Source organism: Falco cherrug, chromosome 17 (genome assembly GCF_023634085.1).
Source record: "Falco cherrug isolate bFalChe1 chromosome 17, bFalChe1.pri, whole genome shotgun sequence".
NCBI lineage: Eukaryota > Metazoa > Chordata > Aves > Falconiformes > Falconidae > Falco > Falco cherrug.
Window position 1 is genome coordinate 884,132 of NC_073713.1, and position 23,772 is coordinate 907,903.

Below are 23,772 nucleotides of genomic sequence, written 5' to 3' on the forward strand. Positions count from 1 at the left end.
GAATCAATCATTCCCCCACCTCTCCCTCTTTCTGTCTTTCCTTTTTTAATTTAGATCTGAATGTGCAGGCTCCCATTTATTTATTTAGATTGGTGCTTCAATAAGCCTCCTCTAATGCTGGAACAACTTTGAATTTCAAATGCAGGCTGGTAATGAGGTGCACATTTTTAACAGTGAAGGTAATTAATCACTGGAATGGCTTGCCTAGGGACATGGCAGATGCTCTGTCATTTGGAGTCTTTAAAATCATGATTGAACACCTTTGCGAAAGCTAAGCTCTAGCTCAAAAGAAAATTATGGACTGGATTCAGGAATCACCGGTTTGACAGCTGGTGAGACCGAGGCTGTGTTTTTGTAAGATGAAGATTTCAGCAGCAATATTTTGGCTGACAGTGTCCCAGCATCTACCTGGCCGCTTGCTTCCACCTTTATGGCACAGAGCTCTCCCCCCCTGTTGAAATCCGCCAGCGCTGGCTGTTTGAAGGGCTGTGCGATGAATCACATCAGGGCACAATCAAGCAGACCTGGGAACTTATCTAGCTTAAAGCCAGCTTTAAAACAGACACCAAAGCAGAACACGTGCGCTCTTGGGATGGTTAAGCCCACAGCCAAGTCCCTTTGGCCATGAAATCTGTGAACTGATGTGCCCAGCAGTCAGAACTCAGGAACCATTGCGAGTGTTCCCATGGTGACTTCAGGGACAACTTCAGAAATAGTTTGTGCATCTCTTCGGTATGACGAACACTTCACCTGTACCTGCACCAAACAACTAATTCCACAAAACCAACCTATGCCTTCACTTCCACTCCCCAGGGGCTGTGCACACACATGGCAAAGCATCGTTAAAACTTGGCAGTCATCTATTCAAATGGAAGTGCTCTTGCACTACAAGCCAGTTACCGGCCAGAATATCCAGACTTGGTAAGGACTGGAACCAAAAGGGGTCACAGCCAAACAAGTGGCCATCTGTTGGAGGGGTTACAGATGCCAAGGGAAGTCACTGAACAGAAGAAACTCTATGCAAGGAACCAAGTTCTGTTTTGCAGTATAATAGGTTTCCTAGTGCACACGAATAAAGGCAGGTGGTAGGCAATGGATTATCCTGACCCTGCCATTTCAAAAAACCCTAAATTCTAGATTATTGGTAAGTATACACAAAGTTTCTTCATGCATCACTCAGCATCACTTGGCAGAGAGAAGAGTTTATACACCGTCAATGGGAAATAGGTTTGACATTTGCCTACAATACAGGTTTTCTTTTGGAGAGTCTTTGCCAGCAGGTTCAAGCTACAGATATTTTAAGGTTTTAATTCTGAATAATTCTGATAGAGTCCCAGCACAGGGACCTCTGTGCTGGACTCTATCAAGAATGTGAGCAAAGGACCCGAGTCCCTTTGCATCTGGATCAGAGCCTGTGTTTGTCTGTCCACAAGCAGCGTAAAACATCATCCATGGTATGCCTGTATCCCTGTCACTGGAGAAATGCCATAACAAATATCGGCCATAAAGACAGAAAGTTTGGTCCTCAGTCCTTTCATCCCTTTCATGGAGCTGATCACACTGTGTTTCAGAAGTAGTTGGACCTCCTGTCCTCTCCATGGCTTGGAGCGAGATTTGGGAGCAACCACTGGCATTCCCGAACCTCTCGGCTCTCATCCCTGGGTTGCTCCTGGCTAGGTTAGACTGTCCGGGTGCCAGCACAGCTCTTCCACCAGAGCAGCTCGGCTCCTTCTCTGGATTTACTCTCCCTCAGCTCCAGCTCTCCCGTTTTCTGGAAGCCCTGCGGAGGGCTGGCCCAGCGGGGGCTGTTCTGGTTTCAGAGGTGGGATCCCACCAGGCCCCAAGGTGGCACTCTTGGCCAGCACAAGCCACAGGTGCCCGGAGCATCTCCGGAGCGGGATCAGCACCCCGGGTGTGGGAACCGGCACGGGGGGAGGTGGGTGGAAATGCAGCTGGTAACAGCAGGGAAACAGACACCGTCACGCCGGGAAAACTTTAACGGAGAACATGAAAGCAACAGACATGAGAATGTTTTTCCTCGATATGCATCTGCTTATAGCAATGCCCCTTTCAGCTCTTCTTGCTCTTACCTTGTTGCCCAGCCTGAGACTGAGACAGAAGAAACTGGGGAACTGACTGCATGTGACCGGGAAGCAATACAAGCTGCTGCAGGGTGTGAAGAGAGCTCATATCCTACAGGGAAAAAAAAAACATAAGGAAAAACAAAACTGAGAGATGTCTGCTCTTCACACAGCATCACCTCTCCCACAAAGCTTCCTTGCTCTTTTATACCATCCTTGACCCCAGTCACACTCTCCACTTAGCTGCCAACACACCGGAATAGGGTAATTCATGCACTGCAGAGCTACAGACCCAGACATACTCTGGGATCTGAAGTTTTCAGCTGTATAAGAAGAATTCTGTGCTCACACACAGGCATCGGCATGGAGAACTGTCTACTTTTATCTGAAAAAGTTAATTCTTGCCAATGACAATTTTGAGGCACTGGCAATCAAAACCTAGCTGTTAGAAGTAACAGTGAAACCTCTTGGATTTCAATTTCTTCCAGCAAATGTATTTTGAGAAAGTGTACTCCCTAAAATTACACAGGAAAGTGCAGCTGACGGTCCCATCTCACAGACACGGAGAGCCTGCTCTCCGCAGAAGGCCAGTGTCCCAGCCAGCCGTGTGCTGAGGTGGGAAAGAAGCGATTCCCCACAGCGCCTGATGCTCTGCAGCAACAGCAAAGGCCTTGCAGCGAACACAGTGAGCGGCTCCGCGAAGGTTTCCTGTTCTTTGCCACGTACTGCCAGGAATTCCCCACCCTGCACTAAGCAGGACAGGCAATAGGTACTGAGAGAGCAGGATTACATCCTGGTGTTCTTTCATAGTGCTGGGGTCCAAACCCCACGTCTTTTGTTGGGATTAGGGGCTAAGAGTTTGCATTTACTTGGGGTAGACACACACATAAAAAAAGCCCCAGTAAGACCAACTGTCTGTAGAGGTATATTTTTAAAGGAACTTGTTACTCAATAAGATGAGCTCTTCGAGCTTCTCAAGAACTGTTTTGAAGCTTTGGGGAAATTAGACGATCCCTGAATTGTGTAGGGATCTCAATACCCCACGAGAGAATGAGGGAAGAGATTACTGAGCAGCTGTGTGGCCTTCTGGTATCTAACTCCCACTAGAACTTAACAAGAGCTAAGCGCTAAACTCCAATTTTTTACCTAAGAAAAATTCCCTCAAGGAATTAATATCTTCTCTGGTATAAATCAGACTGAGGCAACATATTCAAGGATGGTTGTACTGATTCAGACCAATTGTTAATCTAGCCTAGAATCTGATCTCCAACAGTGGCATTAACCAGATGTTCATGGAAGGGGAAGGACCAGGCTGAGCATGTCTGACACTTCCCCTTGGTGGTGTCTCAGCCTCCAATTATTTTCAATTCAAGGGATTTCCTGAGTTTAGTGTGGTTTCTCTACTTAGTAGACAAACTTGAAGGAAAGGCTGTCTACTTAGTAGACCCTTGAAGGAAATCTCTTCCAAGTACATGTCCAGTCTCCCTTTGAACCCATGTAAAACTTTTTACAGAAAAGTAAGAGGTGAAGTGGGAAGCTGACTTTTGCCAACACAGATTCACTTTTCCAATTCAGTGTCCATCATACCTTTGAGTCTGCTTTTGCCACTGTCAAAAGGCACACATAATCTGGCCAGTGTCTCAAACCCAGCCTCTTCAAAGCTCCACTAACCGGTGCCAGCTCAGATTTCTGGATCCCTGAAGCAGCGAAATCACTTACCCCTGCGATTTGGCTGCCAGGCATCATTGATGATCCCTGCACAAGGTGACCTGACCTAGGGGGGATTGTAGATTGCAAGGAGTCGCTGAGGTCTTCGGTTTTAATCTGAAAAAGAGCAAAGTAACTGTTAGCATCGGGGAGCAGAGATAAGGGGCACCAGGAGGCGTGGGGTGGCTGGGAGTCTGAGGGGCTGGAGGGGTTGGCAGGGCTCCTTTCAGGGAAAAGTGAAGAGGTCAGGACCCACTGCTTCCCCCCTGGCTTTGCGGAACGGCGTGGTCATTCCCCGCTTCTGCTCTCCAGTGCATAACGCAGACATAGTTTTTCTGCTCTGCCAAGCCAAGGGGAGGCTTGCAGTTTGCTCAGTTAAAACACATTAATTAAAACACTTTAGGAAGTAACTAAGTTTTAGTGACTTAGCAAGGTTTAAAGCATACGAGTGCTTTCCTCAGACAAAACACTGTGGCATTTTGTGGAGTTATAAGGAAGACACGAAGCAATTCTTTATAGATCACAGAGTGCAACCCTGTGGTGGGGTTGGCTATAGATAGCCTCTCATTTTGTTCTGCAGGTACCAGAGCAGGGTACAAGGGGATGGGAAAAGAAAGGTCACGAAGCAGAAGACCTCAAAAAGTAGTGTACTCTTCCAGAGTTGAAAATGCAGCACCCCGGGCACCAAATGTATTTGCTCAGCTTCTGCCAGAAAGCAACAAGGATTTGTACTCCTCTGGTGAGGAGAAATCTGCTTCCTCAGCTAGAACAAGCCGTGGAAAAAAGAACAGGAAAACTTCACAGGTGTCAACCCTCTGTCCAGTGGTCATTTTGATCTACTTTCATGTTCAAGGAAGATTCTTGTCTACAAAAAAATCATGATTTCTGAGTCCACATCCTTGAGAGAAGAATTTACCTGAGAACCAGAACTGAATCCTTGTTTCTGGTTTGTTCCATAGTCTCCATGTTGATTTCAAGCATTGTTACTCCATTAAAAACAAACAAAACCCCCCCAAAACAACCCCCAAAACAACCCCCAAACCAAACACATATCCCCAAAAAACCCAAGCAAACAAAAAGTCCCCCCAAAAAACTGTTACCTGACTTTGTACCAGCTGAAATCCTTTGGTAAGGCTGACTGGGACAGGAGAGAGGGGAACCCGGTTGGGGAGATTTTAGAAGTTTTTAGGTTAATTCCTGAAAGCTGTATGAGGGGTCTCTATGCGCAGGTGCCATGCACAGGAGACAGAAAAGTCATACCGAGCTCCTATAACACATTTTCTCTATGAGAAGATCCAAGCAAAGAATTTCCAAACTTAGGCTCAAATTTTTCCTAAGCACAAGAATGCCTGGAACCAGACTCACACCATGAGTCCCATTCCTCACCTAAACCTTTCTAGCGCACCAAGAGGCTCCAGTTTCCACCAACTAGAAAAACCAGGAGGACATCAGAAAGGACAGGTCCTGAAAACCCTGTCCACAGGCTCAGCATTGCGGATTCACTCTGACTAGTGGGGCTGAACTCCAGCATCTCCCACCACATCCCTCCCGAGCCCAGCACCCTGCAGAAGACAAGCAGGGTCGCGCTTGCCGGGGTTTTGCAGGGCTGATGGGGACCTCGGGTCATACAACCTCCAACCAGCAGAGGGGGACAAGAAATTCACCTTTTAAAAACGATGGCCCAAGCCAATATTTTTGGTCGAGGGAGGTTTGATTTCAATTTGACTAAAGCAAACAAATACACGTATCTCCACCGGGGCAGGAGAAAAGGAGAAAATGGGGTCACAAAGAGGCTTGCAGCTGCAGCGCAGGGAGCTGGCCCTTAACGTTAACCTCGGCATTTTGGAAGGTACTACACAGAGGGAAGAGAATTACAACATCTTCTTTCATTACAACTATAGTTCTGGACACCGCCGAAACTAGTTTTGCAATAATCCTAGCTCCCTGCAACAAGAGTTATACATGCTATTAATTCCAGTTCTTTCCTACCTTTCAGGTTGGCATGATCATCCCTCTTAGCCTGGCGAAAAAAAGTCAGATGGAAAGGTCTTCTCGATCACTATCAATGTGGATAGTGTCCAAGTTATTAAATGTTAGACAAAAAGCTCAGGAGAATACACCGTTACGCCAAGCCATCCAGTCATTGCAGAAAATGGCTTTATGCACGTTTTTCTTTCTGAGGGTGCATTAAAAAGAAGTCATCCAAGCCAAAAAGAAAAAATAAATTAAAAAAAATAATAATTACCCCTGCTTGCAATTCATGTGTGTCTGCCTCACACAACGCAGTCATCCAAGTCTGAACAGTCCCAAAAAGAAAAGTTATCCGCGTCTTAGAGAACAAGGCACTTGATCCCGCCTAAGTTATGATCCCAATAGGAGTGGAGTGTTGAAGAAGCACAAGCCATTTCCAAACTGAAATCAATTTTTACAGCTGCCAAGCGGAATGATTTGGAAGCGTTCCAGGGTGAAAGGGGTGTGTAGCTGCATCCAGGCATCGCACAATATGAGAACGGGAGGTGGGTTTGGCAAAGGACCGGTTCCCGATTTAAAAACAACAACATCTCCCACTGCTCCTTCCCCCGTCCCTGGAATTCTCCGGCTCCCTCCTGCGCAGTGGGCGGGAACCTGGGTGTTCTTGACAAATCCTTCTCCCCTGCACCTATTTTCATTGGGTTTAGGCTCAAATTTACCTCTCCCTCCTCTTCCTCTCCGCAACAGGCCTGCAGCTGGCTAATTGTTCATTAGCAAGAGTTCGGGGTATATCCAAAACTTTTGGGATGGTTTATGCAAATCCTGCACCTTCATTTTTTCCCTGGCTAAACCGGCAATATTACTAACTGTACATTAAAAAAACCAAAACCAAAACCCCCAAAAAACCACACACATTGTGGGCGAGGCCACTCAATATCATGAGACTCCCTTAAAATAATGTAAATTTCTAATTAATAAAACACAGGGAGGAGTTGCCTTCTCCTTTCCCAGTGCATCTGACACCTATTTGCAAGCATTTTCTACAAATATGAGAAAAGTTTTCAAGGAACCAAAGATGTTCAAAATGGTTAGAGTCACCTTGTGTAGGTATTTGACGAGAACCCTGCTGAAACATTGCAAGTGAGCAACAGTTATCCAGTTAGAACCAGGAGCAGATCCCACTGTGGTCCTTAGGACCTTGGTTTTACGTGATGATCAGGCCAGACGGGGAACAAGAAGTCATTGGGAGCAAACCTAACTTTCTTCCCATTGAGTTTGACTTGGGGAAATAAACCTCTGTAAGGAAAAATAAGCTCGTGAAACAGCGGGACCAAGGGAAGTGCTGCAAACACATCCTGCTCACCCAGAGCTGGGCTGCTGGCTGGGAACCCACGGGCACCTTCTCCCCTCGGGCTGGAGGGGAGCCCCCAGGAAGGGCCGGGAGAGCTTGAAGCCTCCGGAGGAGGTAACGGCAGGTGGCAGCTCCCATACGCCCCGCGACCTCGGGCTGCTCCGGGGTAGGAAGGGAATCACGCCTGCAAATCTCAAGTGGATGTTTTCACAGCCTTAAAATAGGGTCAGCTGCCCCCAAGCAATGGGAGTGAAAAACACAGGAAGGGTGACTGGATGGAAGGAGAGTCCTTTCCTTACTTGGCTAGCACGTCTGCCGGGCCTGGCCAAGGATGGGTTGTTTCTTACCTATCTCTGGCCTAAAAACAAAAACAAAAAGCAAAACAAACTAAGAAACATATTGAGGGTGATGGAAAATGATCAAAGCTCTTCAGCCTGCTTGCGTAACCGATTTGTGGAAGGTGTTTCATAAACATTTCATAAGAAGGAGAATTATGAAGAAAACATCTCCCAACCTGCCTGCAATTACTGCACAAACTCTTCCTTACCAGTAGGAAGAAGGAGAGAAGAAAAAAAAAATAGAGTACATCTGTTTTGTAACTGATCTGTGAACTTTTGGCAAACATTCGGCTCATGAAAACATCCTGCAGACATATTGCAGAGCTGTAAAAAGCCAGCCGTACAGGAGGAAGTTGGAAAGATTCACCTCGGCAGCTCCGATTTCACTGCGTGGAAGCCCGTACCCGTCCGATGGACCGGCCGGCTGAGCCACGTTGGGTCGATGGGCCGGCGGTCGGGTCCCACGGCTCAGGCAGGACCCTGGCTTTGGCTCTGCTGGTCACTTGGCCCAGCTCAGGGTCCCTGCTCGCTGGCAGGCTGGGTTGGTCTCCCTCACCTATTCGGCACCAAAGCGGGCAGCCTGGGTGCAGCCCCGACACCTCCTTTCGGCGAGCGCTTCTGATGTAACATAAGCACCGCTCCATCATCCCCTTCACAGAGGTGGGACCCACCAACTGGTTCAGCACCCAGAGCCTCGGATGCTTTCTCCAAATCTAAGATAAGAGATCTCCGTACCCTGCCAGCGTGAGGCCCTTAGAGCCATGTCAGCCTTCTCCCGTAGCAGCTACCAGACGGGAGCTGCAGTCGTTATTGTCAGATAGAAAACAATCATATTTGTTGTGTAGTTTCTATTTGGACGGTAACCTCTTTGAAACAGATATTTATCTGCCTTTGTATCTGGCTTATCTCATAGTCAGCAACTCACAACTGTTTAAGAGTTTGACTTACTCATATCCCTCCCTCCCCTGCTTGCAGAGCAGTAAGGCTGTTTCCCTGGGCAGAGGAGGATCAGGTGCACACGGAGGGTCTGAACCAATTGTCCCTCAGTGAAAACAAAGGGCACGGTTCTTCCAGGGCCCAGTCACCCCCAAAGTGCTATTCAGTACAACAGGGCTGTCTGCAGCGGCCCCAGAGTGATTCGCCTGGAGTGAAGGGAGGAAGTTTTACGACAGAAACAGGTATCAGAACTGGATCCAAGGCTATTGCAGTTAACTAAGCCTTCCCACCTTCCCATGGCGTAAGTGTACTTCTCTGGGAATTACCTGCACACGTGGGCACCATAAAATAAAAAACACACTAATAATAAATTATAGCAATAATAATAATAATGGGCTTGCAATTACTATTTCCACATGTACTATCCTGCACGTACGGCAAGGCTTCACAGACATGCAGGAAAAAAGCAGAAAACCCTTATGTCAATGCAACGATATTCACTCTGTAATGTCTGATATCCTTTCACACCAGAGGGTGGGATTTTTCAGAAGCTGACAGCATGATAAAAGAGGAATTAATCCCACGCTGAATGCCTAACAGACTATATCCTAAAACTCAGCGATGACAGCACACTGAAAAATTAAAATGTAATTCCTAACCTCAACACACCTGCATCACAGTTATATGAGGCCTTTGCATTTATGAACTGAGGCATGATTGAATATGCTTTGTCCTCCTCTGAGCTTCAGCTCGGGATGTTAAGAGTTGTGCCTTAGCTGTAGTAGAAGTGGGGTGGGAAATCAAAACCTTCAGAGTAACAGAGCTGCATGCTTCACAGAAGAAAACAAACAGAACCACGCTCAGCTTTGCATTCGTGGCCTTTCTGACACAGCATGCCCTAGTATTTTTGCTTTTAAACAGAGAACAGGAAAAAGAAGTCACACTTCTGTGCCAAATGATAAACCTCAAGACGATCATGGGTAGCACAGCAGGCTTCAAAAGCAGGTGCTGGGCAAGGGGGTGGAGGACCAAACCCAGAGGTGGGAAGAGCACGTGCCCTAAACGGCCACGCTCGCAGCTGCGCCTGCCCAGGGCAGCGTGTCCCGGCGCGGGATGCACTCGCGCTAGAGGCTGCAGCCTCAGCAAGAGCCTCGGGAGCACAGGAGCTGGCTGCTGCTTTCGGGAGGCGATCCATGTTCAGGGAGCACTGAGCTGGCAACAGCATACTGAAAAGCAACCACTTAGAGCATCTTTGCTCTTGCTATTGGTACTCAGGCATGTGGTACCTTCTCTGGCAAGGCCTGTGGACACGGCAGATTGGAAGCATTTACAAAAAGGGGAGGGGAAGATACCATTTTCTTGGTCAGAATGGTGAGAACCTCCAAACAAAGCATGGAAAGCAATTTTACCACCATTAAGCCTGCAATTTCTCTCACGTCTCCATTTTCCAGGACTCTCCCTGCCCCTTCCTCCCTAGCCATTCTCAGCCCAGAGGTCCTGCCCTTCTGCCCCAACCTTCTCATGCGCTGTCACACTGCTCCCTGCATCTCTCTCAATTTCACTTGCCCAACTTCCAAAGCTCTCCAGAACTCCACCTCTGCCTACACCTTTGTGCTTATCTTCTCTGCTCCCACCTTGGGCTGCATCCCTGCCCCTTTCCTTATCAATCCGATTTCACACACCAGGCTTCATGGCTTCTCCCATGCCCTCTTGCATGCTCACACAGGTTCCCTGGAGCCTAATCATGTTCCTGTTGAAGTCAGCAGCAATGTTGCCTTATTGGGCTTTTCTGGGGCCAGAATCAGACCCTTAACTGTTCTCCAAATTCCCTGCATGAGAAAATTTCCCCTTTCCATGGATCTCTTGTCTAGGGGGAGGGAGCTGTGATTATTCTGGACTCTCTGTGCCCTCTGGCTGTCAACTAGTCATGAGCCATCTAAATACCTGGCACTGCCTCCCTGCTGCACAGCACCGCGGACCCCGGATCAGTCACCCAGGAGGAGGGCAGAGCAGTGTCCACCCACCCAGTCGTGGCACAGGGAGCCCTTGGTAGCTGGGCACTCCCCACCACATCCCGTGTTTGAAAGGAATTAATTTGGAATCAGACGGCTCCCGTGACTGGGGCTGGCTCCATCCCAGCTCCACCGGTTTCTCGGATTGGTTCACGGTTGTTTTGGCACCAGTTGCCGCGCCCCAGGGAACTGGGACACAAGAAGAGCAGCTAGAGGAATTGCATTAAATACACACCAGTAATATAATTTAAAAAGAAAGGGAGAGTGAGAAAGATCAACTTCTCTGGAGACTATCACAGAGGTTTCCATTATGGGTGGAGGGAATGAAGTCTAGTGATCGAGGGAGCCCAGAGCCAGTTCTCTCCTCTGGGCTCAGTGGCTCCAGGCAACTTCTCCGTGCTGGGCAAGAGGGCTCCTGGCTGGCATAAACCCAACACCTGGCTCCTAAGGGGCTGAGCAGCCCCAGTTCAGCCCACTGATTTCACATGGAGCACTGGCAGATCAGCACCTCTGGGAAGAGAGAAAGTGCACTCTGATGTCAGGCTTCCAAAATTAGAGGCCATGCTGGAAACCCCATGGCCTTCGCCTCTTTATGCTATGACTTGCCCTTCTGCAAAATGGGTATAGGGCCCCACCCTTGCTGGGTGGTGCAGGCTTTTGATTGAATTCTTGGAGCTCACCAGATGAAAGGCCTTCAAGAATTCCGAGTCCTCTCCTTATTACCGATGAGCCATCCTCCAGTGGGCAGAAGAGTCATATCCATGCACAGTAGTTCGTGCAAGTCACTGCTTAAAAAGGTGCCGGCCAACCTAAATAGTGGTTTGACAGCGACAACCATGCCTTAAGCCTAGATTCTATTGTGGAAACAATTGTTATGTCCCTTTAGAGAGGTCCATGAAACTGGGGCTTGTCCCCTGCGAGCCTAGAAAGTATTTCCCAAAGGATGATAGGAGCCCAGTCGGAGCAGGGAATTTGCATGAAGGGAAGACCTGTCTGTCTCTCCCTCATCTCTAAGACAGCTTTGAAACAGCTGTACAAGATACACGGCTGGTGGACTGAGGCAACAAGCGCAGGAAATACCATATAAATACAGGTTGCTCTTTAGAAGCCTGGAGCAGGAAAGCAGGAGTTTGTGAACGGACCACAGCTGGATCGTAAGAAACAGATACAATCCAGCCATGTCTGAAGCAGTGCTGGGCTGTTGTCAACTGTTACTGGCTAACATAAAATTAATCCGACGGTTTCAGTCCACCTGTTGAGAAAACATTTTAGAAGGCCAAATTCCTTCCTCCCATTTCCATCCCCCTTCCCTTCACAAGCTTCCCCCAAGACTCACTGGCTGGTTTGGGAGTTCATTCCCAGCGATCTCATCTGAGGGCCTCTGCAAGGCGCCAGAACCAAACTAGCTTGAAGAAGGGGTTCCTCTACATATCTGTCCTAAGCAAAGCAGCGCCGTATATAGAAACAGAGGACTTCCCCTCCAGCCAGGGCTTTCTCTGATGCTTTCCCAAAGGGCTGCATTTCAATGACGAACCAGCGCACACATACAAATTTATGCAATCAGTCTGTCCCTAGGACAGAGCAGGGAAACTTCAAAAGGGAAAGGCCAAGGTGGTGCTCAGCTTAGATCCAGTGTCAGTCAAGGCAGATACGGACAGCCAGGCTGATTTCCAGTTAGTGAAGGCTCAAGAGATGAAAAGCAGATGCAAGACTTGGGCTGATACCCTGGGGCAATGCAGAGAAGAGAGAGTGAAATCTGAATTGATCCCCAGAGGGAAGAAGGAAGCAGGATGTGAACCTCCCCCTGAGAGGAGGGCAAAACAGGACTGGGATGGAAATCTGGAGGGCAGACTGAAACCTGAACTACCCACAGGGAAAAGCCAAGCAGGAACAGAAATGACATGTAGGGAACACAGGAGATTAGGGGGAGGTGGGAACACAAAGTGGAATGAAGAAGTATGAGAGAGATCCCTGGGGGGAGGGAAGCCCTGATTGAGCAAAATTAAATCTGCAGGGAGTTTTGCATCCCAGATATTAATAACAAACTACCTAGCAAGTTAGGCCCTTCTTTCCACCTTCAAAAGGATGGAGGGGAGGAAGAACTTGTCTGTGGTTGAGCACAAGACTATGAATCAGAGAATCGGAGTCCATATCCCAGCTCTGCTAGGGAGCAGGTCCCGGGATTACAATACACCTCAATGTCCACAGGCAACTGTCCTATAAAGCATCCACTGATTTCAACTGCAATCACGGTGCTCAGCATCTTTGGGAAAAGCCAGGTAGTCAGCCTGTGTCTGCCTCATCTGTAAGACAGGGTTAAACACCTCCCTACCTTCCAGAGGCACCAGGATGCAAAATTCATTAGCACGATACCTTCAGACGTGTGGGTGGAAAGTACCAAACAAGGTCAGAGTGTTATTAATGGCACTGAAAAAGAGCCACCAGTGACTTTAGATCTCAGATGCAGTTTGCCCACTTTAATTTCTCGTAGCGTGTCTACAGGACATCAGCTCTGACGACCTGAGGCAACCCACTCTATTACCTCATAACAACTGTTGAAAACCCCACATAAACCTCAAAAATTAAAGTTTCCTTGGACAATGGCTCTGTCGGGTATGAACAGGGCAGGGAGAGGAGTTAGATAAGGAGGTCCTGAGGGAGGGGAACCTCTTTGGCACCTCTTGCAGAGAGCAGGGCAGTAACACATGGGATCCTTCACTTGGTTTTGGAAGGGAGGAATTCTTCAGCAGACCCAGCTCCTCACTGCTCTTTTGTGATATACTGGAGGACACACTCAATGGCCAGAAAAGTCTGCTCAGGTCCTGCTGACTGGGGGGAATCTTAAGCAGCTCAATTATTTAATGCTGACTGACCACTGTAAGAGAGTGATCTTGAAACGTGTCCCTTACAGTCATCTGCAACAGTCAAAATGGCAATGTGCATGACCTGGTGTGCAAATGTAGGTGTTGAGCTAATGTGCATATGAAATATGAGGCCACTTCAATTGTGTATCTTATTTCCTTATTTTGTTCCAGATGCTTCCCTTTGTTTTCTGAAGATCTCTCCTGCCCCAGCAATACATCTCCAAGCTACCTCCTTTCCCCAGGTAAATCCATCCCAAGATCCTATTTCTAGGAGGTCTGTTGGAAAGAGATATATATCCTTATTACATCCCCTTATTGCTGTAAACCAAAGAAAACAAAGTAATAGGAGTAAAGAGCCATCAGGAAAATTCAAGCTGTGCTGCGCCCTGGGCTGCTCAAACACAGTAGTGCCTGCTTGTCTGTCTTAATATTGTGAGGTCTCACGGCAGGATCACCTTCACATCGATACAAATATCAAACCTGTCATTATCATTAAACAAATGACAGCCTGTCTGCAAGGGTTAGCCTTCTGCTGGAATGAAACCACATGGCATATTTGGTTACATGCAGATCCTGCTAAGCCTTTCCTGCACTAACGACACATAACCTCTCAGCTTTATTTTGAGACGTATTTTTTCTCAGTGGAGTTCAGTGCTTGAGACCATGAAAAGGCTTGGAAGGGACTGCACCTTCCGTCTTCTGGAAGGAGAGGAGATCTGAGCCTTCGTTCCTCCCTGGCACTCAGAGACTGCATTGCTGCAAGGACCAACAGATGACACGATCCTACACATTACTTTCCTGATGGAAAATAAATCGGTGATTCAGCATCTGTATATTTTCCTCCTCCAGCTGCAGATTAACACACAGCACCGTGTGCTGGGCTGCAACGCTCACACCGCGCACACAAGCCCTTCATCTCTCAAAACCATCAGCCCTAGCTCCGTGTGTGTAATTCCAGAAGGCAACATTATCTCAGGGACTAACTCCAGGCACAGGGTGAATTACCTGGCTCTCTAGGACAGTTCTCTTCAGAGCCATCTACAAAAACAAACAGCGCAATATTTCCTTGAAGGCGGACGGGGAAATAAACCAAACAAGAGCTGGTGAGACCGCAGCAGCACCGCCTGGTAAGGATCACCACATTACAGCAAGTAAAGGTTCCCGTTTCCACACCTGCAGTTGGACCTTCTCTTGGTCCCACTCAATGCCCTTCCATGGCAAGACTCTGAAGCCACGTTTGCCGAGTTACTCAGTTCTGTCCCTGCCACGCTCTGGACACGATCCCAAACCAACAAGCAGCAGATGTCCCTATCCAGGCTGCCAGCACTGAAGGTGAAAGTTTATTACCATCTCCCTGCATTTCCCTTGATATAAACAGGAAACAACCAGTATTAGACTCACTAAATAAAAAGCCAAACCAGATAGGCAAGGCAGAAGATGCTTCTTTTTCCATACACACCCTTTTCCCTCTCATTCACATACAAATTACTGTTGCATCCAGGTGGGAGGAGAGTTTGAAGAGGGGAGGGGGGAAGAAATGTTTGCCAAATAGGCTGAGGGATCAGAAGGCAGCTTTCTCATAAAGCGCAGGGCTGACCCACAAACTGGGAGAAAACCTCAAACTCCGCAAGAGTTGCCCTCCTCCCCGTTTTCAGGGTGAGAGCAGCCACAGCAGGGAACTGGTAGGCAAGTAAGGGGTCTAACCAGGTCACTCCACCCTTCCCTTCCTGCCTGGAGCATAACATGGGAGGGAAACAGACCTGAAATGTAGGCCATCTACAAAGACTGGGGGAGAGGCTTAAATGATGTGAGATTTATGATCTTCAAAGCGATTAGCGCCCAGCACTCCAAATAAAGTCAAAGAAAGCTCAGCAGCTCTTGCATTCAGTTTGGAGTTGTGTTTCAAACCATACTTCTCTGGCTTCAGTTTGAAAACTTGAATTGCAAGGTAACAGAAAAAAAAAAAAAAAAAAAAGCCATCCAAAACCAACCTCAAACCCCAAACCAAAATTAAAAAACCCACCAACCTCCACCCCTAATTAAAGAGCTCAGCACTTGATTTTACATGAAAACACTTTGATATTTCCATATCTCCCCTCTTCCTTTTTCCCGTCATTTGAAATCTGTTTGCTGAATTGAAGATGAATTCAGCAATAGCTGAGGTCAGCCTGAAACGTGAGTGTATAACCCGTGTGCATTTGGGCTCATGCTCATTTAAAATAACAATAATAATAATAATAATAATAACAATAATGGCTCAAGTCTACACACGGCCTTGAGAGGGCCAAGAGAGGGAGACAAAGAGCCATTTGCACAAACCTGTGTCCACTCTCACGGACTTACATCCCCATCCCTGACATCACTGGAAAACCCCTTCTGCGGACACTACCTATGTTTTGGGTAATCGGACCAGATTAAAAAAACAACACCAACAACAACATAAAAAAAACCCAACAAACAAACAAACCAGAAAACCCCAAAACATTAAAACGAGCACGTTTTCAGGCTTTGGGTTTTTAAACCTTGATAAGTCCCCAGTCAGGTTTGCTACTCAGTTACACAAAGAGATGTGCTGGCACAAACCAAAAGGATTTTGCAGTGCCCATTTGGTGGAAGGAGAAAAACTGAAGTGGGAAGTGAATGCGACAAAAGGCTGTCATAAACCCACCGCCTCTTTGGGGGAGAAAAATCTTTCTATCAAGGAGACACTGGCCCAAACCCTGCTAACTGTGAGGCTGTCTGCCCTCGCAACGTCACCAGCACCTGCTCCTTCAGTGGCATGCAGAGGACTAGGACCTTAAAGATAATGGGTCAAATCATCACCGGGTGTAAATCACACTGCTTCACCACACTCAATAGCGTTTCCTTGATTAACCCCAGCCCCGCTCCCAGTTCTAACATCTTTGTGGTGTTGCCATAGGAAAAGTTTGTAACATGTAACGATCTTGTGCTTTCATAGCTTATTTCTGTCTTGAGGGAATTTTCTTTTATCACTAGTTATAAGCAGATTGGATTCTTCTCTTGGCGTGTGGAAAGCCTGTGCTTTGGGCTCTGCAATCCACAGAGCTGGAGACACAAGACTTTTTGTTTTCAGCTGGGTATTCCAAAAACCTGGAAGATGGCTGAACGTGTTAAGACACCTTTGATAGGAAGTTACGACCCACCCAAAACCAGAGCAGCCAAACCAAACAAACAAACAGCAGCTTGCTGACGTCTGTCAGACAAAAGCCACCAAGGCAAGCCTGAAGGACAGAAAAGTGATGGCAAGAAGCTTCAGCTGCCCACCTGCTGCTAGCTGGAAGCCTTTGCAAGGGATTGCAACCCCTGAACTCGGGGAACGCATGACTGGAAGCGGGTAGGTTGCCATACTGTTAAGAGTGCCAACTCCTGCTTCCAGTGCTAGCGGCTGCCCCTGGAGTTACAGCCCCGTTTGCTCTCCTCGCTCCAGCTCTGCCGCCAGCCCTGGGGTCCTGCAGCAGGGCAGGGGGTTCACTCTCCAGACCTCCTCTTTTTCTTTACAAGGACCACGTCCAGCTCCACCGACAGCCACAGGATCCTTAGCTCTGGACTCAGAGAGCATTTTCGCATGTGCCTGCACAGATTTAAGATCTATATGCTCTGCGGGGCTGTCACCTTGTCACCTTCCTCCCCTGGCAATTCTGAGGTCAGATTTGGGGATTTCTGAGAGCCATGTGTGAAAATCTCCGGGCACTCAGTGAGACAGGGGTTGCATTTAGTTGTATGAAGCAGGAGGATAACAGCAAACGCAACAAAGACAACGGTCCTTCACACGTTCATTCGTAACTAGAACTTTCTTGCCCTGCAAGAAGCACTTGCTTTTATCTGCTGTCCCTTTCCCCACTGTCTTGCAAAGAGGTATTTGCCGTTGTAGGCAGGCCTGGTCTTGACCTACGCACTCCAAGACCTCAAACCACCTCATCTTCAGTCCTTGCTGATATTCCTGTGAGTCAGCTCTGTGCTCTTAGACTTGCATACCACAGGGCTTTCAGCGCCAGTGTCACAAGCAGTAGAAATGCATGGGTCTTTGGGGCGGGATTTGCGCATTTGCCAGTGTAGCTGTGGTCCCTTTTGTATCTAAATGACAATGGAAAAAATTAAAAAGCCAGAAAAAGCCTCAAGCTAATGGTGATTTAAAGAAACTCTATAATTAACTGAACTTCTATGAAATAGGAAGGCCTGGAAACCAGAAGTTTAATCTGTCATTCTATCCCACAAAGGCAATTGGGAAGAACTTATGTGGTCTGTTTAATGGTAGCTTCTGACCTAACAGTTTTTATCTCTTAGCAGTAGCTGCCTGGGACTCAGCAAGATGAGCAATTAAAAAACAGTAATTCAAGAAAGCAGGAAAATACGTGGTAAGCCAGGGAGCGTCTTACCTGCCTGTTAAAGTCCAGCCCATTCTGTTCATTGCCTACAATGAAACAAACAGAAAAATACCTCAGCATTAATGACAGTCAACATAGATGTAAACTTTCCAGAGCTTAGAACACACATAACCCAAGAGGTGCTGCTAGCCCAGCTCAGTTTACTGTGAGAGCAATGAGAGGAGGGGGGAGGTGAAGTCAATGTGACAGCAGCAATGGAAGTACCAAGGCAGCTTCTGCAACATTTGGTGGTATCAGCCTTTCCTGAAGTGTAGCAGAAGCGCTTCTGCCTGGGAGACACCTGGCCAAGCAGTGAGGGTAGGGGAAAGCTCACTGTCTGCAAGGGAGATTCCAGCAGAGGTGAGCTGGAGGATGTTGCAAATCTCCAGGGAAATCCAAGACCAAGGCACTGTATGTGAAGCAAGAACTAACTGTGGGAGAGGATAGCAAACAGGTGGCCGTGGCTGTTAACCAGGGATCTTCAGGAACCCATGTGGCACTGAGTAATTATGGGATATCTAAAGGAACAGAGGGTGCCGTGGGGTTGTGCTCAAGAGGCGTCTCCTTGATTCCAAAAGAGATTGGCAGGCACAGGGGGAAAAATCAGACAGGTTTCAGCCTGAAGGTACCGCACAGGCCCTCACTCATTCCCCTTTGATGATAAACATCCCCCCCCCACCCCCCCCCCATCACACCTGCCAAATTCATCAAGAACATCACAGAGGAAAGGTTGTACGCTCCACAGATATGAATGCTTTAAGGGATTCCACGAAGCCTCTTTAGTTGCAAAGGCAACCCCAAGAAACCCCTTCCCTTTGCAATCCATTCCCTAAGTCACTCTCTTCCAGTCCAACTGAGTTTGTAATAAACAGTCTTAAATTGTTCACATCCCACTGGCACAAGCCCCCAGGGCCACCTCCTCCTGTTTTTTCCAGTATAACGTTCCCCATAAAGCATAGCCTGTACCCTGTGATCTGATCAAGCTTCAACACATCGTGTTTTTCAGTAGTTCATGTCTCTCTTGCAAAGAGTTGGAAAGCGGTTAAGAGAGGCTGTGCAGGCAGGAGTGCAAATCCAGCTCTCCCATTGACTTGCTTTCTTCATCTGAACAAGCCTCTACCCTACCCTAGCATGCAGTTTTTCAGCTTGCACCGTACACATAATATTCCCAGGTGAATCAGCACGGTTCTTTGAGATCCTCAGGGGGAGCGTGCTTGGTACAATTATTCATAGATGGCAAAATATTTTAGAGTCAACGATAACAATTTCATGGCACCCTGTTCTCTGCTATCTAGAAACAGCTCTGGAGATTTAATCAGCAACGTTAACAGCATTGGCTGCGGAAACTGAGCTGCCTTTGTTGCTCCAGTTAGGCTGAGCTGTAGGTCTTTGCTATGAAACAATACCGGAGCATTTCAGAGCAGAACAAGCTGTTGCCCCCCTGCTCTGAAACCTCCTCTGTCTTCTTACTGTCTGCAACTCCACCAAGATCTGCACCTTCTCCCCCAGCCTGTCTGCATTTCTGCTGTGCTGTAGCCAGCCCTTGCTTCTGTCTTCCTCCTGATCTGCTACTCAAAGGTTTTTCTCTTCCCAATCTCAGGTCTTTACCTTCGTCCGTGTAACTCCCTACTCTATGACAGCCTCCAACTTGCCACGTGCTTCCGTGCTCCAGCGCCTCTCGCTGTAACCATCTGCTCCCTGACCATCTCTCTCCAGCTGCTCCCGCCCGAGGAATTTGTTCATTCATTGCGTTCCAGCTCTACGCCCCAAGAGCCAACAACTGCACATATAACGATGGGAATGCTGATAGCGTTAATAGATGATCGCAATCAGTATCCACACACCTGAGCAGGACTGTGTGAGGATCTTCAAGGCCTGCAGTTTCTACCTTTGAAACCCACGGGGGGGTTTGATGCAATCTAAAGGCAGTAGCTAAAAGGAAGAAAGGCAAGGAGGAGAGGAGGAAATAAAGTTCCCAGTTGCTAAAATAGAACAGGAAGGAAAAGGCAATCTTCTGGTTTCTTGGATACAAGAAGTTTCGCTCACGTTCAGATGCAGCACGTTGATGAGGCAAGATTCAAAGACCTTGAGGGAAATCCCTGGGTGCCAGTGATGATGGCTCTGAGTCACCACCGTACACCCCAAAACTTGGAGCTTGAGATGCACAGCTGGAATGGAGTTTCACTCCATATCGCTACCGCCAGGCCCAAGCTCTCCCGCACTTTCTTTCCTCCTCCTCCAAGCTTCCCATCTCTTACTTTTTCCTCCCTTCACAATCAGGTGCAGCTGACAGACTGCTGCCTGCCTTTCCCTCTTCCTCCCCTACCAGGCCAGGCAGAACTTCCCCCAAGCCCTGCCCGCCGCTCTCGCGCGCGTTCCACTGCAGATGGACAGGGCTCTTCAGGAGCACCTCAGCCAGGTACTTTGTGACAGTGGAGCATACTGCAAATATGCACAGAGACTGACACTAACTCGGTTGTAGCTTGGGCGTCTAAGTCTGAGATAGCTGCCCCAGGCTGTCTTGGTAGACAGTGAGGAGAAATAGGCAGCTCCAGAGGCCATTCATCTGACCTATCTTAGACGCCTATCTTAAGCTGAGATGAATGGCCCTCTGGAGATGACTATTTCTCTTTATTGACTACAAAGGGACCCAGGGGCAACTAGTTCAGGCTTAGATGTCCAATAGTGAGATATTTAAAACTGGGCGAGGTTATTTCTACTCCCAGTGGTTATGTAAATGGGAGCTGGATACCCAAATCCCTTCAACGTTTCAGCAGGACCAGCGAGTGTTTGTGCACAGATTTATTTGCAAACAAATCTTGTCGTTTTCTGTTTCGTTAAAAGCTTGTGTTCAACTAAATTGAAACTATTCCAGCTGCAAGCCGAGGTTCGGGTATGATGGGGATAACAACTCTCCTCTTTCAGGTAAATCAGTAACTTCCCTACAAATACTTTAAAAATAGACTCGGTTTCCTCCCAGTTTCTGTCAATATCAGGACTCACACTGAAGTAGTCATTTCTCTCCTTAAAGGAACGGGCTGTTCAAACAACAAGGATCTGCACTTAAGATTTAATCTTTTCTAGCTCCAGGAGATAAAAAGAAATAAAAGTGTAAGTGGCAGCAGATTCTCGGCTGCTGTAAACTGCCTGAACTCCACTAATACTAATGGAGCTTCACACCAGCCAACAACTTGCCTCTTGCTACACCAGCCAGACACAATGGGATCCAAAGTCTCCAGTGTCTGCTAGATGCAGTCCTCCCCTCCTTAAATTGCACCAAACTGGGGAAGCCCTGGGATTTAAATGGAGAAAGATTGCTTTGAGCCCCTCGCACTGTGGTTCCTGGGAACCACTGCATCAAACCAGCCGTCATTCCCTGCTTTGTGGTTGTTCCGGACAGGGGGGGAAAAGGCAGCGATAAGCTCAGCTGGCTCCCCGCAGCACGCAGATGAGGACTGTGCTGCTCTCCTTGGTTCACCTGGCAGCTGTTTTGCATAGCACTGGCATCAGATCTGGTGCGAGTTTGCCTGGGGAGGTTTCTCTGGGGATGGGAGCAGCAGAACAGTTCCGGACAGCTTCCCCCCACCCGCTGCTGTTCCCCTCGCCTGGAACATGGCATTTGCTCTGGAAACCAAAGGCAAGCGCTCTATCAGAACCAACACAATTCCCACTGGAAGCCGCCGAGCCAGTCCGGCACTTGAGGATAAAATCAACGTAATGGGAGAAGAGTAAAATCAGGATTGCAGTGCGCCTTCATCTTCGCAAGGCAAATACATGCCACAACATGCAGATGTCACCTGTGGGGAGTGACAGCGCGCCCGTGGCTCTTCACCCGACGACAAAAACAGGGCTGCAACCAGAAGGCTAACCTTATCCCCCTTCCCACCCAGCTACACGCTTAATTTGCCTCACAGTTTGATCTCAGCTGCACAGAAGGGACAGGGAATTAGAAGGTGATTTCAATCTTTAACAGGTGTTGGGGAATTCCCACAGGGAATCAGTTTTTTGCCGCGTGCATTTGGGAGGGAAATTCAGAACAGCTGAATGGCGATGGAGGAACAGTGCCAGGCAGACACCAGGCAGGGGATTCAGCTGCCTGGGCTTAGATGTCTAATTTTTAGGTGTCTACTTCTGAGCCAATTGCTCTAGGCTCCCTTTACAGCCACGGAGAGGAAGCAGGCGCTTCCAGAGGGCAAGTCATCTCACCCCCAAGATAGATGGCAGAGAGATGAATCACCTTCTGGAGATACTTATTTTCATCGTTGACTGTACAAGGAGCCTGGGGTGAGTAGGTCAGGCTTCAGCCTCCAAGTATTGAATATCTAAAATTAAGATTAATCTCACCTATCCTGAAGATTTTAGCACTCCAGCTGATAAAGCGCAATGCCATCAGAGAGTGACAAAACAGGCCAGATGCAGAGCGCCTTACAATGTGCATTTTCTAGAAGCTGAGAAATTAACTTGTTCACACTAACTGAGACAAGAGTCACATCTCTCACCTCAAACAACAATTGGAGTTAAAAAATTACCCAAGAGCTGGTAAAGAAAAGAGCGGCAACAACTATGGTAACTGCAAACAACACTTGACCTGCATGCTGCACACGAAGCAAAATGCTCACCTGCACTGAGAAGGATGCAGTTCTATTAAGCAAAAAAGATACTCGGCATCAAGCACACTCCTCAGGAGTTTAATTCACTTTGGAGACTCAAGCAAATACCAAGCCATAGCCCTCACGCTAGCGTTCCCAGCAGTCAGACCAGTGGCTTCTCCAGAACTAGCAGGAAAAAACCCAGGTGGTAGGAGCTCGCTTAAATCACCTTCTCTCCATTTTAGTGGCTGCCCCTAATTCCCTCCAGCTGTGTCCAGTAGCACTGGGGAGCAGAAGCTGAAGCTGATCAGGCACCAGCCAGTTCCCTGGAGCCTTAACGTGCCCTTCTGGGATGCTTGCTGCTCCAAGGCTTACCCTAAGGAGCGTTTTTTAAAGGGAGCAGGGGAAAGTGTGAACAGGATGGGGAGTTTTCGAGGCAGCCAGGTAGGGCTGCCGTTTTCATGTTCACCCTGTGCTCTAAAGACACAGACAGACCGCGCCAGGGCATCAGAGCATCTCCATGGGAAAGTTAGGGCTTGTCAGCAGGGAAAGTGAACCTGTGCTGACTCAGGCAGACAGCTACAGACTCCAGGGGAAGCTTTCACTGAAGACTCAAGTGTCTAATTTGGGTGGAAACCCCTGGGTTATAAAAACGCCTTTCCTTTGTCAGCAATGCCTCAAAGAAACCCCATCTTCTAGTCCCGCTGCAGCTCTGAGTGCAGCATACCCTTCGTGTGGGGCAGAAAGCAGGACAGCAAGTGTGGGAGACTCAGGCAGTTTCCAGAAGGAAACCTGAGGGCAGCCGTTGTTCCCACGGAAAACACTTCACCTGCAGGTGCTGGGAGAGGGCAAGTCTCTTCTCTTAGACCAGAGGCAAGAGGCAGATCAGACCAGCTCTTCCTTTGCCCCTCTGATTCAAGTCAAACCAGCCTTTTGTTCCCCTTTCCCCTCCCCGTCCTTTTTTATCCTCTTCCATAATGGGATGTTTAAGAAAAAAAAATAAAATAACCCAACCTCAAACCCTAATCACCTTCATTTGAATTTCAAATACCCCCCTCCTGGCCTCCCCCACGCCCCAACTGACTTGGAGCTGGGAATATGGAAATTTCTCCTGCTTGCCTTAAATGTGGCTGTGCTATGAAAATCATCAGCCTTATGCAAATCCTGAGCAGGCCCAATTGCCATAGCAACCAGCTGTTTCCAGCCCAACTGCTGCTGCTTTCATTTATTCAGGACTTGTCCTGGGGCTGTGCATGGCTGCGGGGGGGAAGAGACAAGAGAAATCCCGGAGGCTTTGAGGAAAGTTTCACCAGGGAGAGCTGGCCTTGGAGAGCAAAGGTGTAGCCAAGGACTAGGCTCAGCGTGGGGCCGGGGAAGGACAAGTTTCCTCAAAAGGCTTTGGCCTGGCCCTCTCTTTCCAGCCCCATCTGCCAAGGTAACAACAAAAGGCAGAAGACAGAAGCTGAGCCCGAGCAGCCCCCCGCGTGCAGCAAGGCGAGCCCCCGCGCAGCAGGCAGTGCAGCCGGGGCACCCACCGC

At 48.2% G+C, this 23,772-nt stretch overlaps 1 protein-coding gene across 1 annotated transcript in view; it reads right to left on the reverse strand.

Moving 5' to 3' along the window:
* POU2F3 (POU class 2 homeobox 3) overlaps nt 1-23,772 on the reverse strand; it is a 42,470-nt gene that overhangs the window by 8,312 nt on the left and 10,386 nt on the right. The window contains exons 4-6 of the mRNA XM_014280751.2: nt 17,658-17,692; nt 3,801-3,905; nt 2,091-2,193 (exon numbers count right to left, since the gene is read on the reverse strand). Of these exons, the coding sequence (XP_014136226.2) occupies nt 2,091-2,193; nt 3,801-3,905; nt 17,658-17,692 (243 nt within the window). The remainder of the gene's footprint in view (nt 1-2,090; nt 2,194-3,800; nt 3,906-17,657; nt 17,693-23,772) is intronic.